The following is a 17,217-nucleotide window of genomic DNA, read 5'->3' as shown; positions in this document are numbered from 1 at the left end:
TCAATCTCTGAACATTGCTTCCATATTTCGCCTCTTTTTCGGAACTGCCCGTGTTGCTGACTTGGCACGACGTTTCATACCCGGAATTACACCGCCTCTGCTCGGTGCGTCCAAATCCCACGGATCATCGCGGCTTTGCATCTTTCGCTTTCTTGCCTCCTTGGTGCGTGTCTTTTTTGCATCTTTTCGACGTGCTGCCAGGATCGGTTGATTTATCTTCTCCTGTGCCAGCGTTACCCGACGACCCGCACGCTTGCGACGTAACGATGTCTCGATCGCGTTTCGGATCTTGTCGTACTGCTCCGTACCGAGCCGTGAGCATATTTCCTTGCCCACCTTTGACGCCACCTTACGGAGGGTAACCTTTAACGGATCGTTAGCGGCGCGAGTGCCAGCAATGTCTTGCGCGGTGAGTTCACGAACGGCCGGTATTAGCAGTGAAGGTGCCAACTGTTCCAGCGTATCCTGCTCTACGATTGCTACCACCGATACTATCCAGTGTAAGGCGTGTTTCCGCTAGACAAAAGGATCAAGAAACGCAAAGTTTTTAAATCGATGCATAGCGGCATTAGTTACGCAATACCTACCAGCGTGAATATGTGCGGTGTTTTTACAATTTCATTCTGCATAATATAGCGTACCCTGCGCACCAGCCAGTACAGGTTAATCTTTTTCGTTGACATTTGTTCATTTTCCAGCGGTACGGCGCGCAACACGTTCGCTATCAGGAACAGCAGCTGCGTAACGAGGGCGGCTGCCTCGTCATCATGCTCGTTCACCATCGCGCTATTCGGTGTCAGCTGAGCACAGAGATCGAGCGTTAGAGTTTTACAGTCACGCAGTGGGTTTAGGTAAAAGAATTGTTTCCCAGTGGACGTTGCAGCCGCGCCTTCGATCTCCTGATCGGCGTCTAGTTCCATCCCTTCAACCTCATCCTCCTGTTTCGTTTTTCGATGCTCCCTTACGCATCGGATACGCTCGTGGATGGCGTCAAAATCAAGCTCGTTCATGATTTGATGCAGCAGCTTGAGGGCACCGATACGCACCCACTGGTGACCACTGTTTAGTAAGGATTGTGCGGTATACGCTAACGAATCGACGGTATCGTTGTGCTTCGCAGTAGTGAGGATAGCAGGATACAGCTGCAATAACGCTTCAAACACGTTCAACGTCTGTATGATCAAATGGTCGACCCACGGATCAGTGCTTAGAAGGGTCGTGATCGTTGCTAGTGGTTTAACAAATTTCCCCTCAGCACTCGTTGCTGTTGCACCGCTGGTTACTGGGACCAAATTTTCCAGCAACGTTGGTAGCAAAGTGTCCAACCAGCTACAGATAAAAGGTACCGTAGGTTCACTACGAATAATACGCAGCAAGAGCTGTGTGGCGAGTTCGCCATGCTTGAGCGACGTGCCACAAAGCATCTCCTGAAGGAGTTCTACCAATGCAACTTTATCCTTGGTATCGAGACGCTTGAGCAGTGTTTCGATGCAATCGGCTGCAAGCGTACGGATTTCGATCGCATCATCATTGACCAATTGGACGCCTAGCACAAGAAAGATGGACACATGATTTTCCACTACAGTTGCCTAGCACAAAAAGAGAATGATTACAGAAAACATATGTTAGATAATAATCATAGTGCTCCTTGCCATGTTTTGTCTTAACCACAACACAGCCTTACCTTTGGAAGCTTCTGGAATAAAATTTTCAGTAGCAAACAGGCAGATTCTCGACCGGATGATACTGCATACTGCAGCTGGGTGGCAAAAAACCACAAATGTTTGGATACCCTTTTGCTCGCCGGAAAGTTCATAATGTACTCCACTATATTTTGTCGACATTCCGCCCTGTATCGGAAAATGTAAAAGAAAAATGCGCATCATTCTATGTGCTAACGTACTCCTATATCCACATTCTGATGTACTTACCGAACACTCTCACTTTCCGAACGCACGCAAATGTCAAACACCTTCTTCATGAGCGTGTGAAGTTCAGCGAACGCGAAGCGCCGCGCAAGCAGCGATCGCAACAGTATAAATGCGGTCGTTTGCCGGCCACCGCCAACCGCTAAATCCTGTTCAATGTACATCACCAACAGGCGCAACTGTTCCGTCGAGAATGTGTACGATTCTTTGCCATGCTTCAGCACGGCAACGATGGCCCTAAAACTGGCTCGAACCATACCAAAGTTGGGATTGTTAATATCGAGCGCGACCGTGTTGTAACGATGCAGTATGGTAAAGATCGACTTCACGATCATTTCTATTGTTTCGCGTTGCTGGAAACTTTTCAACGGCCATTGTGTGCTCCACAGCGCGCTGAAGCAATTGATTGAATGGCAAATAATTTTCGAATGCTTCGAGTCGAGCGATTCTATCAACGTTGGTACGATCGGATCGATAAGCTGCGGGACAAGTGATTCCTGGTCCGAATCAATCCGAGCGCCAAGCTGCTTGCGTCGAATGAAGCTTAGCAGTATCTCCAGTCCGCACTCGAGAAATGCGGGATCATTTCCTTCGGTTTTGGCAAGTATGTGATCCAATGTTGCAGTGCCCGCAGCGGAACCATACCGTTTCGGTTCCTCGGGAATGATATAAATACTGCCCGGTTTGGGTACGTTGCCTAACAGCTTCTTCGTTGCTTGTTTCTTCTCAGCGTCCGTTTGCGGCTGATCCTGGTCATCTGTTCCGTTGCTTCCGCACTGCGTGTAGATTTTCCCCGTCACCATACCGTATACGAACACGAGCAATGATTCGGGACTGATCGATTCGTTCGCTACCAAGCCCTCTGCTAGCTGGTGCAGTGCATCGTTTACCTTGGCCACCGTCTGATGCGTGCGGTACCGGCTGAGGATCGCACGAAACGGTGTAAGTAGATCGACCAACATGCGCTCCTGCACATTCTTTGCAAGAAGGTACAGCGTTTGATATGGTTTGCGGCTCGATTTCGATTCCGGCATGGAATTTTTCTTCAACGAACCCATCTCGATGGTCGTTCCATTCATAAGCCCTATCAGCTGGCCGAATATATCTTCTGTACAGATGTGCAGCACGGTTTGCAGTATGTTTTCCAGTACCGAACCACCGGTGAGATGTTTCTGTGCGCGTTCGATAATGGTATGGACGGTGAAGGTTAACACGTGGCGCTGGAATCCCCGGGTCAACATAGCTAACAGATTCTGCAGCACGAACGATATGTACGATGGTCCTAGCTCGAGCGTAATGTGCGCGAGCGTATTTCTCGCTTGCACGCGGGCCAACTTGAGGCGCGATTTCAGAAACGTTATTACCTTTATGATCAGTTTGGGCAGATTTAGCTCAATCTCTTTGCGCGGTAGCTTCATGAATAGCTTCACAATTGCGATCGCTATCGGGAGCTTCAGCATCTCTGTCCGTTGCTTTGCGAAGCGTGCCTTCTTATCCATCTGACCACCGCTGGAAACCGTTACGGGTGACTCGGTGGCGAAGTTAAACGATGACAGCAGGTTCGGAATGATCGTTCTCGATATATCGTGCACGATTTCACGTGCCACATGCAATGTATTGGCCGGATCGCTTGCTATTGGTTCCATTGGCACATCATCAACGACCATATTTTCCTCCTCGTCCACATCTTCCTTCTGTTCCTGATCATTTTCTGCGCACTTTTCTTCACCTCCATTATCATTGCTTTGTACGTCGCGTTCTTCTGCAGTTACTGTGATGGCGGTGGTTTCCTCCTTAGGGGCATCCGTTTCATCCGACGAGTCTTTTAGTGTAAGCTTTTTGTTCATCAAAGCGTTACCGTCTTTGGATGGATTGTTGTCTTCGTTCACTGATGCAGACACTGCCGCTGATAGATCGAAATGAAACGCATCCATTATGCCGATCACAATGCGTAGCAGCTGTTTTTGATACTCCCAGGAGTATTTCAACTTGCGCAAGTACAGCTGCAGTACCATGTGGTAGCCGCGCCAAGGTAACAGACGGCACAGATTGATGATACAGTTGCCGGCTTCATCCACCAGGTTCGTTTGCATCTTGAACTCATCGTGGCAGATGTAGTGCGATACTATTGGCAGCAGATAGTTTACAATGGTACGTCCTGATGGACCACCGGCACCAACAACATCAATCTTCTCGCCTTCTCCACTGGCCATGTCGGCTAGCTTAACGGCAAGCCGTTTCATCGCTTTTCGATGTTTGTACGGTTGCAGATGTGTGATATTCTCGAAGAAGTCTCGCTCGGCACCATCTCCCTGGGCCGTAAAATGCCACAGCTCGGCAAACACTCGACATTCCGGGTGTGTTGTCACGCCCGGTTTTCCGACGATTCGGCTTAGCTCACCGAGCAGCTGTATCGACTCGTTGCGCCGTTCGCTGCCGGTACGTTTCACCTTAAACCCATCGACAATTCCCTGAAGAACGATACATTCCAGACAGTAGCGTAACTCGGCGCACCAATCGTTCACCGATGCTAGATGCAGGACTACCTTGCACACGTACTCGGAGGCATTCTGACGGGGCGCAAAATCCTTCTCATACTGTAGCACGTGGAACGCTTGCGAGAGAAACACGATCGCAACGTTACCGGTCATTCGGGCACCATCCGGAGCATCCGCGATAAGTAGCCGATCGATCGATCTATATGCCGCCGTACGGGTGACATGATCCGGCTGTTCTACCCAACGCTTGTCCATCGCGTTCAGGTCACGGATAAGCGAGTTGATCAGTTGCATTTCCGCCGAATGGTGAGCAAGGTTTTCGAAAATTTGTAGCAACATTTTACGTGCACCTGCAATATACCATTTTATAAGAGTTTACGTTACTAATTTATCATTGTACATCTCTGCTAAAGAGTTTGTCTACTTACCGCGCTCCTTTATATTCTGAAGCGATGAAGCCAGTTGCTTTAGGTATCGTAGCGGATCGTTAATGTCGTTTAAAAGCCGCGCAATAATAATGTGTATCCGTCTTATATCCGCACACGCCTGCTGATGATCATCACCACCGATCTCATGCAACTTTCGCGATAGTATCGGGAACATTAGATTCAGTAACGATACACGATCATTCTCGATCTGCGCTTCGTCCTTTTGATCGCAGCCGATCATGCCCGATTCAGCTAACCGTGTTAGTATAAGCAGCAGATCGCTCGATATCATTTTCTTGCCCTTGACCGCTTGCCGTATGTATTGGAGCAAATCTTTCACGTATGGTATCAGTAACCGACTACGACCGGTTAACTGCACCGTTGCAGTTATTTCCCGCCCTTCGGTTGGATCATCATCGTTTGTTTGCGACTTGTTGCGTTCGTCACCCTCCAGCATGGCTGCGAGTGCGGTGAAAATTCGCTGACAAACTGATCCGCTCGTTTGAGAGCCACGCAACAAGCTGATCATCGCATTGAGCGGTGTCGTGGGAAGATATTCTTCCGTTTCATTCGCTACCATATCATCGACGACGTTGTGACGCTCCAGCAGGACATATAACCGTTCGCTTTGGCTCCAAGTTAGCAGCAGTTTGAGCAGTGGTGTTGGCGTATGAATACTATCGCTTGGAAGTTGCTCCAGCTGTGGCCAGACGTGGACCTGCATGATGGCATCCAGCTCTTCATCCGTCCATTGATAGCTGGAGTCATATTGATCGAACAGGTCCACCAACGCCAACAGTGCCTGATTTTTATACTTTCGGTATATCGAGTGATCCAACCGCACCAGTAGTGTGTCGAAACATATTTTTAAATGCATAAGTTTGCCAGCAAACTCAGCCGATTTCAGTGGAGCAATTTCCGTTTGCAATGCGGCCAAGAAGTTAAGCAACGTTTTTACCCTAAATGGTGGCGGTACTGGCACAACTTCCATCCCATTGTCCAAAGCATCCGTAATGTGACGTACCGTTTCCACCGGGGTGGCTTTCAGCAACTGCAAATAAATCGCAAACCAACGATTCAGCAACAACTCTAGCTCTTCTACCCGGAGACGACCAATAAACGTAAGCATGGTAGCTTTATGCAGGCCACCTGCACCACCGGCGCCTAGATTTTGTTTAATTTTACCATCCAAAACTTTCAGCACCAGTTGCAACACTTTCGGGCGATGTGCTTCGGCCACCATTGTCCGTCCGCTGGCACCACCACCATCTTCAGCTGCCTCATCGTCATCTTCCGAGGGGACGAAAACGGACAGTAACGCTTGTTTGAGCGTTTTATCGCTCGTTAAACGATTGATAAAATCTTTGTACGGTGTTAGCTGTGATCCTCCGAGGGCAAATATACCATTCAGTGAAATCTGTTGTATTTCTTCGTTGCGGCTGCTAACAAGCGTTTCGTACGTGGCGTATAATCGATCCGCATGTTTGCGCACCGTTTTGGGCTTTACCTCGGTGCATATCCTGAGGTAGCTAAGCAACACCTGATGTGTTCCGGCTCCAGCTGATTTGCTACTTTTGCGCTTTATTTTTCTGTCCATGGTACTTGAAATTGGTGAATCTTCTGCCCCTTCTGTATCGGTTGGGTTTGTGGTAGTTTTGTCCTGCTCTAGAAAGGCAAAGAAACGTTCCACGATACGGTCACCTTTTGAGCGGCAAAAGTTAGTACAACGGTGCAGCATTCGAAGTTGCTGAATACGCACGTTCATGTAGTCAATGGTTGCTGTCTTTGGAAAATATTCCAACAATTTGGGAAACAATGATCCCTTGGACTTCTCATTCTCCTCGTCTTCCTCCTTCTGTTCTCCATCTTCCTCGTTACCAGCTACGGTTCTATCACTAACGGCTTCATCTTCGTTCAAGTCATCCAATGAAGCAACCGTGTCTTCCATATCTGCATGAGGCTTTTGCTCTTCCGCCATCGTCAACATCGTGTCAAACACGTTCCAAAAGATCTCCTCATCCTTTTTCACCATATTGTCGGCATACGTTTGCACGACCGTTCCGGCCGGTTCCCACAGCAGCTTGAAATTAATGGCAAACACCGAAAGCATGTAGCGCAGTACCGTTTCCGTCCATTCGTTACGTGCAACATCGGCCACCTGTTGACATAGTTGGCCATCAAAGTTCAGGTTCTGAAAAAGCATCACTTGCCCACGGTAGGTATGTATCAGCGGTTCAATACATTCGATTTGCGCCAGCGTACCGTAAAGTGAACCCATACCACTGGCCAACTCGGGAAGCTCGGCGAATATTGCCATAATGGCGCAAGCTAGTCGTCTCACCGTGCTGTCGTACGATGACAGAAGCGGATCTATGAACCGTTGGATACGCTTAAACCGCTCGAAAGTAATTACATTTTTGCGATGGTTTGCAATGTGTACGATAAGTAGGTGGACACTGTTGAGCAGCAAGCACTCGTGCGCGGTAACAACCGGGAGCAAACATTCCAATAGATCGAAGTAAGCTTTGCCATCCATTTCCTCCAGGTGCACAATCGTTTCCACAGCAACGGCGATTAATTTTACCATTTGTTCACCTAGCTCAGGTTGCTTAGATTTGGCGATTGTGCCATTTTGCAGTGATTTTACTGCGAATTTGATAAAATCGCGTATAGCGCCATTAACGGCTGCTTTCTCCCGAAAATTACTCAAATGCGGTAAAACGATCAATGCGCTCAGGTAGAGATCACAGCAATCAGGCATGCGTTCGGTACTGCTTAGCAGTAGTTGCTTCATGTACTTCTCCAGACTCCCATTTGGGACCACATTTACTGGAAATGGTTTCCAATCTTCTTGGTTCAGCCCGTTACCGCAGAGAGGTGATTTTTTCAATAGCAATCCGGCCAAAAAGTGCATTCTCGCATCATCCAGTTCCTGTTCAAGGCGTTTAACGAAATTGGGCCATATTAGAGCTTCAAACATGGGGCAGTGTACGGTGGCTTCGATGAAGCGATCGTACAGCGGACGGTGATCCTGTAGCAGCACATTCATCGTCAACCGGCTCGCTTCTAGCTGTGTAAGGCGAAGGTGTCTCGATCGAAGTATGATGATGATGTGGTTAACGATCGTTTCCTTAAACTCAATAGAAGGCATAGAGAAAGTAGTCAGCAAACGGATCAGCTGTGATACTGTAATCGACAGTGCGTCACCGAGCAATAGGCCATATTTGTGTTCCAAAACAACCCCACTCAGCTGCAACAGACGGGTCAAATATTTCACCGTCCGATCCTCATCAATCTCCACCGTCGAACTTTCCCGTTGCGAATCAACCGTCGTCAAGCATCCATCAACGGTAACGCGTATCGTTTCCCAGAAGGTAGGAATATCTGACGGCTGGATCCGTTCCACAATATCAGTTACCGTTTGTGTTAGTATGTCCTGCAAATGATCCGCTTCCGCTTCATCCAGTTGTTGCATGATGCTGTACAGCTGTAGCAACGTTTGTTTCGCCGTCGTGTGGAACTGCTCCTGCACGCCGTGCAACACCTCGAACAGCAATCTTCCGCACGCGAACGTGTACGCATCGTTCTGCATTTGACACTTCAGCATCAAGCTTATGAACGGTCTCTTGTCTTTGAGGTCACGCACCAAGTAACCGAGACATTCCGTCGCAAAGTCTATGGCATGCGGTCGACTGCTCTTTTCATCTAGCAATGGTAGCAATTGGTGAAAGGTTAGCGAAAAATCACTTCGCAGGAAGCTGCGTAGAATTTTAAACAAATGCGCTAAACACAGCAACGTCCACTCAACGCGATCCGCGCTGTCCGAGTAAAGAAATTGTACCACCACCTCGAACAAACCGGCAAAGTACGGTCGAAATTCTTTCCGCATATCCTTAGCCAGTGCCACCACCAGCTCCAGCAACGGCTGCAACGCATCATCGGTTGCTTTGGTCAAGCAGCTGGTTAGATGGTTAACGATTGTTTCCTTGTGAAACAGCAGCAGAGGTAACGTGGCCGTCTCCTTGAAGCCACGCTGATAGGCCGTGTACTCATCGGTTAGGTTTTGCACGGACCACTTGACCAGTGACTGCTGGAAGAAGGTACCGTCCTCGGTTTCCGGCAGCTCGTAGTCAGTCTCCACACGATACAGTGCTCCACGGCGCACATCGATCTCATTAATACGCTCCCGGAACGACTTAAATTGGAACGCGTTAGAAGCTTTATGCTTCTGTGGTTTATTTTTCATCGTGGCCACTAATTGAACGGATCACTAGTAAAACACCAAGCACTGAAACTTTCACAAGGAGCCGGGTACGAGCGCGCACATGGTTGATTCTAAACAACAATAGCAAAGAAAGTGCGATACGAACTGTCATCGCGCACAACGTGTATAGATGTGAGGTGGAACAAGTTTGTTTTCAAACATGGACAGTCCGATGAAAATACTACACACATCAGTAGGAATTCAAATATTTAAATCTACTTACCGTTTTATGAGTCGAATTTTTGAATGAATATTATTTGTAATATCGTCAATTCACAGTGTTCAAATTCTCGTACTGGCTGCAATTGTACTACCACAAGAGCTGCACTGAATTTGGTTCCAGAAACAATGTTTAAAATCTAGGATTTCCAACTGGATCATGTGACGTTCGCTCTTTCATTTTTCAAATTGTCACATTTGCAAAAGCGTTGCTTCATTGTCCGTTCGTTGCTTCCAACGTTGAAATCTCCAGTTTTGGATCGTCACCATCGTTAACTTCCTAGCTAGGTTGGCTATTTTACATGACAATTTTAACATAATACTCACGGCGCAACCAATACAAAAGCAATACAATTTGAACGGATACTATATATATATATTTGTTTTTTTTTTACTCTCCCATTATTTCTCTGCCAGCATCTTTCTAATGTCTCGTAAATGCTCTCATTTAACACGCAATGCGAACTGAGTTCCAAACATGACTAGAAAAATTAAAATCGAACTGTACCACCGTCGCACACAAATTGATTGGTCGTTAAAAACTAACTTCAATAGCGGCCACCATAGGAGCTCATGATGCGTTTTTTTTAGCTGTTGTGTTGTATGGGTTTTGAAGCGTTGCCTACTCTTTTAAGCTTCACCTTTTTTGTGTATCAGTACGCGGCCGGTATGTTTTCGTTCGATGTGCTCTTGATGACCTTTTCGTTTTCGTTGCACGTGGCCGCTGTTACGATGACTGCCGCCATGACGGATGATTGCGCCGAACCGGTCGTTTTGTTTATTGTGCTATATCGGATGGGCATCATACTTTGTCGTATGTTTCGTTCCGGACGAATCAATATGATGTAAAGCTGGAAAAGCGATAGCAAAAAGAAAGATGTTTCAGTAGATAAAACAAAGCACCACGTCACAGGCAGGACGATGCGGAACGTACCTTTGGTGAGAATAAGCATACCAGCGTCACAGTGGCCGACAGGCTAATCGTCATGGACATTGTAAATATTCTAAGTTGAACATTATTGGCCGTACCAAAGTACAGTGGTATAAATGCAAGCCAAATAACGCAAGTTGTATACATTGTAAAACCTTGGAAAAAAGACATTAAACAGATGGTGATGATACTGATACTAATGCAGTTGCTTGAGATGCGCAATAAAATCACTCACCAATATACTTAGATTCGTTAAAAGCTTCGGGTGTCTTCCGTGTCAGCACGGCGTATACGGTACAAATGACTATCAGAAAAATAGGATAAAAGAATGCAATCATGTAGGATGCGTCGGTATAGGAGTTGCAAACCAGCAGGTTATCTTCCCGCGTAGGATAGTAGTGCATCGCGTGTGCGGGCGACACAATCATCCATACTGCATTGATTAAAATCTAAAAATAAAAAAACGAAAGCAAAGATGAGCTTAGAAATATGCCGAACTACATACTAATTCTATCAACGAACTACGTATGTACCTGGAAGGATACCAGTATTCCGCAAATGACCAGCTGAGAGTGCGGACTGATGAAAGACGGACGTTTTGCTGATTTAGTGCTCGCATTGAAGATGCGCGCAATACGATTCGTTTTGGTTAGCAACGCTGCATAGACAACGGTGAACGAAAAGCCGGACCAAAATCTACAGCAAATAGGGAAAGATAACGCAGGTCGTGATTCTGTTACCGATTGTACACCGCACAGCAGCCTTACCTTTGCACTCCGCACACTATATCGTTTGGTTTGATGACCAATGTGTAGGTAACACCGAAGCAGAGTAGTATACCACTGAGCAGCACATAGCTCAGCTCTCGTCCGGATGCTCTAACGATCGGTGTATCGTTATGTCTACGAAATAGAAATTCAGTGCAAATGGAATTAGTATTATCGCGGAAAGAGATAACTATGAAAGGTGTTGCATACTTCAAAAATACACCGATCACGAAAAACGTAATCAATATGCCGAACGAACTGAACGTCATTGCGCCTATAGCTAAGAATGATTCTGGCCGTAGGTAGGATTCCGGAATTTGCTGACACTCCTCATGAAACACGTCTGGTAGCGTTCCCCTCGGACAGTTGACGCAGTGCGTTTCATCGTTTGGACTTTGTATCTATTTTTGGTAAAAATACATTGTACTGACATTGTTCTACCAGTTTTGCATTTGCTGCCGCCAACGTTACCTGATACTGTGTGCAGTTAAAACAATGCCAACAGCATCCTTCACCTTCGACGTACTTTTTCGCCTGGCCCCGTTCGCACGGTCTGCTGCATACGGATTCCGGTGGCATCGAATCTTTAGTGCGGAATTGAATATCTACGAAGGAGCAACGTGTCACATTAGTCTTCACTTCTTGGCGTCCATCAGGAGGATGATTTCAGTTCCGTACCTTGCATATTCAAGCGTAGCTCACCCTGGTAGTATTCGCCCACCTTTATCCATTTGTACCGTTCCGGTGCTACCTGCTTGAAGTGGATAATGTTGTAACGAGCCGGTCCATCGCCATTCACGTCAAAGTTGAACCTATCGCCGCTAAGCCCGATAAAGTCAGCCTTCCGTAGATACTTCAACAGCTCCGAACCCTTGGTTGGGTTCATCGCATCGCAAAGACCCGGTTTGCCTCTACACAGTTCTTGGTGCATGTTTCTGCATTCGGTACACGATTAAAGTTAATAAGTAACCAATTCGACACAATTGACAAACAAAGAAACGTACTTGAATGCGTAACCAAATGCCATCACCGCATCGCTTACAAACTGCAACTGATCTTCGAAGTCTAAATCGCCTTTCGCGAGCTTCTCCGTTGTAGAGCACACATTCTTGTAGTCCTTATTGTACGGGGTGTACGGTGAATGGGGGTATTTACATTGGAAGTTATTTTCCCAGAATTCTACAAGTACAGACAAGTGCAGAAATTAGTGTGCCGTTTTTGCCCGGAAATGTTGTCGTACTGGTTGTCCATCTTACCTACAAACCAAGGATTACGCTTATTATTAATAACGGTCAGGTTGAGAAAATAGTCTTCGAACCCAATCACTGGATTTGCCTGCGGCTGTACGGACAGCGTCCCTTCCACCTCGGCCTCGTTCCCATCCGACACCAAATTGCGTGCGCTCCAACCATCAGACCCGATCCATGAAAATACCCCTGTAACATTTTGCCGACGGACTGCCTTCATCACTTCGGCCACCTCTTGGTCCGATCCAAATATAATAACACCTGGCGTAGAATGTTAGGCGCAAGAACAAAAGGGAGCGTTATAGTGTGGCGTCAACAGTCGGAACTAGTGTTGTGCTTAATGAATCTTTTGAGAACAGTCACTGGTTCGGAATAACTTATATTCGTGTTGTATTCGGAACACCTTCACCTACCTTTAGCACGTGGCTTGGTTAACAGTTTAAGTACTATGTTATCATACGCTATCGTTTCAGCAACGCCAGAATCTTTGACTAGTTTCTCCTTAACGGCTATGCAAATGCTATGCTTAGATAGCAAATCGTCTAACTCTTCGAATGCCTGATTTTTGTGGAAGAGGGAACGTTTGTTAATAAAACATTGTTCATTACACAATCAAAACCACACTGCAACACATCCGCACCTTAATACCATAGTTACTCTCCTCGTAAATAATGGAAATGTAGCTCCAGCCCAGCTTCTGGACGATGTCCACTATTGCCTTCACCTGATAATGATCCGATGGAATAGTTCGGGAAAAATATTCGAATCGTTGCTTATTGCTCAGCTCGGGGCTTGTAGAAAAGAAGGAAACCTAAAACCAAACAACAGCCGCGTTAATATGCTTGCTCTCCTGCGTAATTGCAGCTCGTCTTACCTGAGGTATTTTAAATAATCGCAGCAAATTCGCTACCTGTATTGATGTTACGGACGATGCGGCCCCAACAACGCCGGAAATAATTTTCTTCTTGTGCCCTTTGCTACAGTTATCGTAATCGTTTATATCATCTATATTGCTAATCGAACCCTTGATAAAATCGACCGCCATCTCCAACCCATACGTATCCTTGTCGCAGTCGTCCAGGATGTGGGCGCCGATCGTTACGTTCGGCACCAGGCCCTGCTCGTTTATCTTGTCCAGCGTGTAGAGCATCGTTTCCAGCGCCTGTATGCCACCCTGCGGCATGATCGGTCCGCACGTGACGGAATCTTCCCGCGAATGTACCATCATCAGCCCGCCAAGTATTAGATCGCCCTCGACCACGGCTTCCCGCTTGACGGGCCACACCGAGATGCCGTGCTTGGGCTGCTTCAGCCCGGCGGTCGCACCCCGCTCCTCGTCATCTTGCAGCATCAGGAGCGTCTGTTCGTGTTCGGCCCCGGGAGCGCCGTCCATCCAGGAAGGATAGTGTGCGCTACCGGTGATGGTGGACGAGCCGTTCCGCTGATGCTGGCTGGCATAGTGGCGCTTGTGCTTAATCGCGATCGTTTCCAAGCGGGGCTGATGATGGGCGGTATGTTTGGTGTGGTGTGATTTTTCGTAAAATTTCACCTGCCGACCGCAGTACGGTTGATGGTAATTGCTGTTGCCATGGTGCTTGCTGTTATGGTTAATGTTGTTGTACTGATGGTGCTGCTCCTGCTGTTGCTGCTGATTAAAGCCCCGGTGACTGCGCCGTAGTAGGCTGTGTTCGTAGTGATCGTACACGTCCCGCGATACGATTAGCTCAATAAAGCAAATGATTACAATCGTGCCCACGAGACACATCATGTTGGTCATTTTAATTGCTGTTCTGCCAAACATTGCCATCGTTTAGCTGAAGCAGGTTACGACGAAAGTCTGTAAAAAGGAATATTAAAAAAAAAAAACAGCGTTAGGAAACTACAGAGCGAACTGAATTAGCCGGAAGGAAAAAAAAGTGTTATGTTTAAATAATAAAAAGCAAGCTGCATTGTTTTGGCATGTGCATATTTCTTTTAAATATATTCGATAATCATTCGGTTATTTGTACTAATGCGCATCTTACTGCTACGGTAGCATATGGATAAATCGTAACGCTTAAAAACGATACAACAATATGTAATCACAGTTAGGTGATATGCCCACAAACAAGAGCACCGCACCAAGTGGTGAGATTTTCACACATCTCACTCCTCAACAAAAAAAAAAAACCCCCAATCCGTACGCCTGTGTCGGTGGTGTTTGATAAGAACCCAAAGCTGATGCAAGCTCTTCATTGTATACTGCACAATAATAGGGGGGAATAGAGGCGGAAAACGTGGTGGTGTGCGCGGTTAGTCGAAGAAAAAAAAGATTGCGAGATAGTAAAGGGATGCGAGCTTTCCGCACCTACGCATACTGTGATGTGGTAAACAATACTATCATATCATATCGTTCATGACGCAGCACGAAAGCTACAAAATAAGCCGTATATACGGCACGCACCAACACACGCACCGTATAGATAAAATAAACATCGGGGTATGTGTTCTTATCATGCCACACACTCAGCGGTAGTGTTTCACTGTGCACTGCTACTAGCAGATTGTTACAAGGATACGCTTCTTATCATACACATTCCTCCCCTTCACGAATGCCATACACGCAAGACGAAAATTGCTGACACAAAACGCTTTACGATAAAAATGGTTCGACCCTACTTACACAGGATGATAAAAAACGCTCCCTTCGTTCGGCGGTACGCACGTGTTGGTGATAAGCATATGCCAAAGGGATAGCGCTTCCTTATCGCCGTACCCCCGACACTAGTGAGTGTACGCGCACGAGAGAGCTTTCGGGAGAGCGCGCAAACACATCACACACGGTGCGTTATCAGTTGCATAGCGTCGCTGCAAGCGCCGTAGCTGGTGTCCTGGCTTCGGTTTGGTACGAGCGAGAGCGGTTGCTGATAAAACGAACGGTGGACCACACATAGTACACAATTTCGCTCTGCACGTACTGCCGAGTACATCTATTGCTTATGGTTTGTTAACGGTCCGGTAGTCTCACACCTCCTTCCTATTGCCTTGCTATATAACTTTAAAATCCTGTCACACGTATTGCCTACATCATCAGGTGATCCTTTCCCATGTGCACACAGCAATCTAATCACGAGCGGACGGTGTAAGTGTACCGGTTTTGTTGTAAAGTGTTCGTAGCATGCATTCGATTCGAAACATCAACACTACACAGTTGATACCTTCGCTTATTGCCGCGAGCGCGCGAAAGGTTCCGTCGAGCGCATGTCCTGTGTGTGACGGGATTTCGGTACGGTGGCGATCCTTCTCGTTCGCTGTTCGGTTCTACGTCGTTCGCTCACGGAGCAAGCTTTTGGGCCCATTAGTAACCGTACTCCCCCTCCCCTTTTGCAACAGCTCACTCTCTCACTTGCCACTTCCGCCAAACAGTGTTCCTCCTGTTTTTGTACCACCCTCCTCCGTGCGACTACCACTACACCCACCGCTGTATTTCCGCTGCCCAGCCCCCAGTACCGATCTCTGCTAAGCAGCAGTTAAGCATCTTATCGGCAAGCGACTGATAGCTTCGAAATTTGAATATGTTATGCCGCTCGGAAACGGAAACTCCTGGTGCCGATTCACTTTTCGCTGCTAGTTTCCGCCGTTTTGCACCATTTTCAGGCTACCAAAGTTCATTATCATTGGTACACCTCGCCGCCACCCCCGCCCTCTAATTAGACAAAGTGATAAGCACAACCCTCAAACCGGAAAAAAGGGATGGGGGGGAGAGGAAGGGAGAGCAGGTGGGCAGCACTGGCCTTTGCACTGTGTTTTTGTTCCCTACGTGCGTATATGTGTTTTTTATCCTTGCACCACTAAATCCTGATTGGCCTTTACTGATAAAACTCTGCAACTACTTTAACTGTTTTCTTTTGCAAACTAGACAAAAGTCTTTTCAAACAAGAAACTTCCTTTTTTTGCCAGGCTGAGCTTTTCTTTTTTGGCTCTCTCTCTTTTCCTATCAGACGCGCAACACAAATCGCCTTTCACCGTGTGCTGCCGTCCGTCTTCGGCTGGCGGCCGTGTTCGATTGACGACGATTCTGCAGTGCATTTTCTTATCACTGGGCACTGATATCGGGTGGCGTATATAGCATCACGCTCAATCGTGTGTATTAGCAAATGGGGCGCTCACGCAGCACTTTTTCTCTCACGCGCGTTCGGCTACAGGATATTTCCACCGGGGGGGGTGGAAGGTTTTGCTCCCGTGTTTTGATATCGTATCCTTACACAACACCACCGTTGCGTGTACCGGGGATTGCTCGGAGCGAGCTTTCTTTGGAGCACCCTCCCCTAGCTGCAGCGCAGCTTTCTTATCAGCACCAGCACGGTTTTCGCCGAAATGGTTCGGCATTTGTTCGCCCGGTATTTGCGCGTGAGCGTAACGTGCTTTGTTGGAGGTGGGTCTCCCAACTTTCCCCTACAACGGTCTGGCTGGCCACTGTTTGTGTTATGCTTCTTGCAAACGGCGCTCTCTCTCGCTAAGGTTTCTTATCTTCCGGTGTGTGTTTTTTTTGTGTTTTGCTGCGGAGGGTTAAATTTTAAGCTTTGCTGAGTTTGTAACATGTGCCTCTATGGCCATTTATTGTATTTATTCTACACTCCAGCATGGTAAATTTGGTTAAGCAATTGTGTAATGCAAAGCATAGCTGAAATAAAAAGAAATCAGGAAAAAGCTATAAATAAAGAAGAAAATGAAAAAGTAATATTAACAATCCGATAAGAGACCTGCCAATAGCTCACATTTTTATAACGAAACTATTGAAAATATATAATACTCTAGCAAAAGTCGATACCTGTTGTTTTGCTTTTACTCACCTGAGTAGATATTTACTTACCTTTATCAAATATAAATATAGTACGAAAAATTTTCCTGGCACGATCTCGTGGTCTTGTTTCCACAAACTTTTTCCACCATCCT

General features: G+C 46.9%; 2 protein-coding genes across 2 annotated transcripts; both read right to left on the bottom strand.

The window, feature by feature from the left end:
* LOC128713687 (small subunit processome component 20 homolog) lies at window positions 1-9,100 on the bottom strand. The gene is made up of 5 exons (XM_053808551.1): window positions 4,855-9,100; window positions 1,932-4,776; window positions 1,685-1,850; window positions 588-1,589; window positions 1-516 (listed from the first exon to the last, which is right to left on the bottom strand). The coding sequence occupies exons 1-5, from the start codon at window positions 9,098-9,100 to the stop codon at window positions 1-3; spliced, it is 8,775 nt and encodes a 2,924-aa protein (XP_053664526.1).
* An 890-nt stretch (window positions 9,101-9,990) lies between these two features.
* LOC128713112 (metabotropic glutamate receptor 2-like) lies at window positions 9,991-14,050 on the bottom strand. Its single transcript, XM_053807975.1, has 14 exons — window positions 13,718-14,050; window positions 13,157-13,564; window positions 12,923-13,093; window positions 12,696-12,840; window positions 12,292-12,543; window positions 12,040-12,214; window positions 11,714-11,970; window positions 11,507-11,640; window positions 11,246-11,436; window positions 11,036-11,170; window positions 10,802-10,964; window positions 10,504-10,717; window positions 10,272-10,423; window positions 9,991-10,188 (listed from the first exon to the last, which is right to left on the bottom strand). The coding sequence occupies exons 1-14, from the start codon at window positions 14,048-14,050 to the stop codon at window positions 9,991-9,993; spliced, it is 2,928 nt and encodes a 975-aa protein (XP_053663950.1).
* Between the last annotated feature and the right edge of the window lie 3,167 nt (window positions 14,051-17,217).

This window comes from Anopheles marshallii, chromosome 3 (assembly GCF_943734725.1).
Source record: "Anopheles marshallii chromosome 3, idAnoMarsDA_429_01, whole genome shotgun sequence".
NCBI classification, from domain to species: domain Eukaryota; kingdom Metazoa; phylum Arthropoda; class Insecta; order Diptera; family Culicidae; genus Anopheles; species Anopheles marshallii.
The sequence above is the reverse complement of the archived record's forward strand: the minus strand, read 5'-3'. Positions and strand labels throughout refer to the sequence as shown.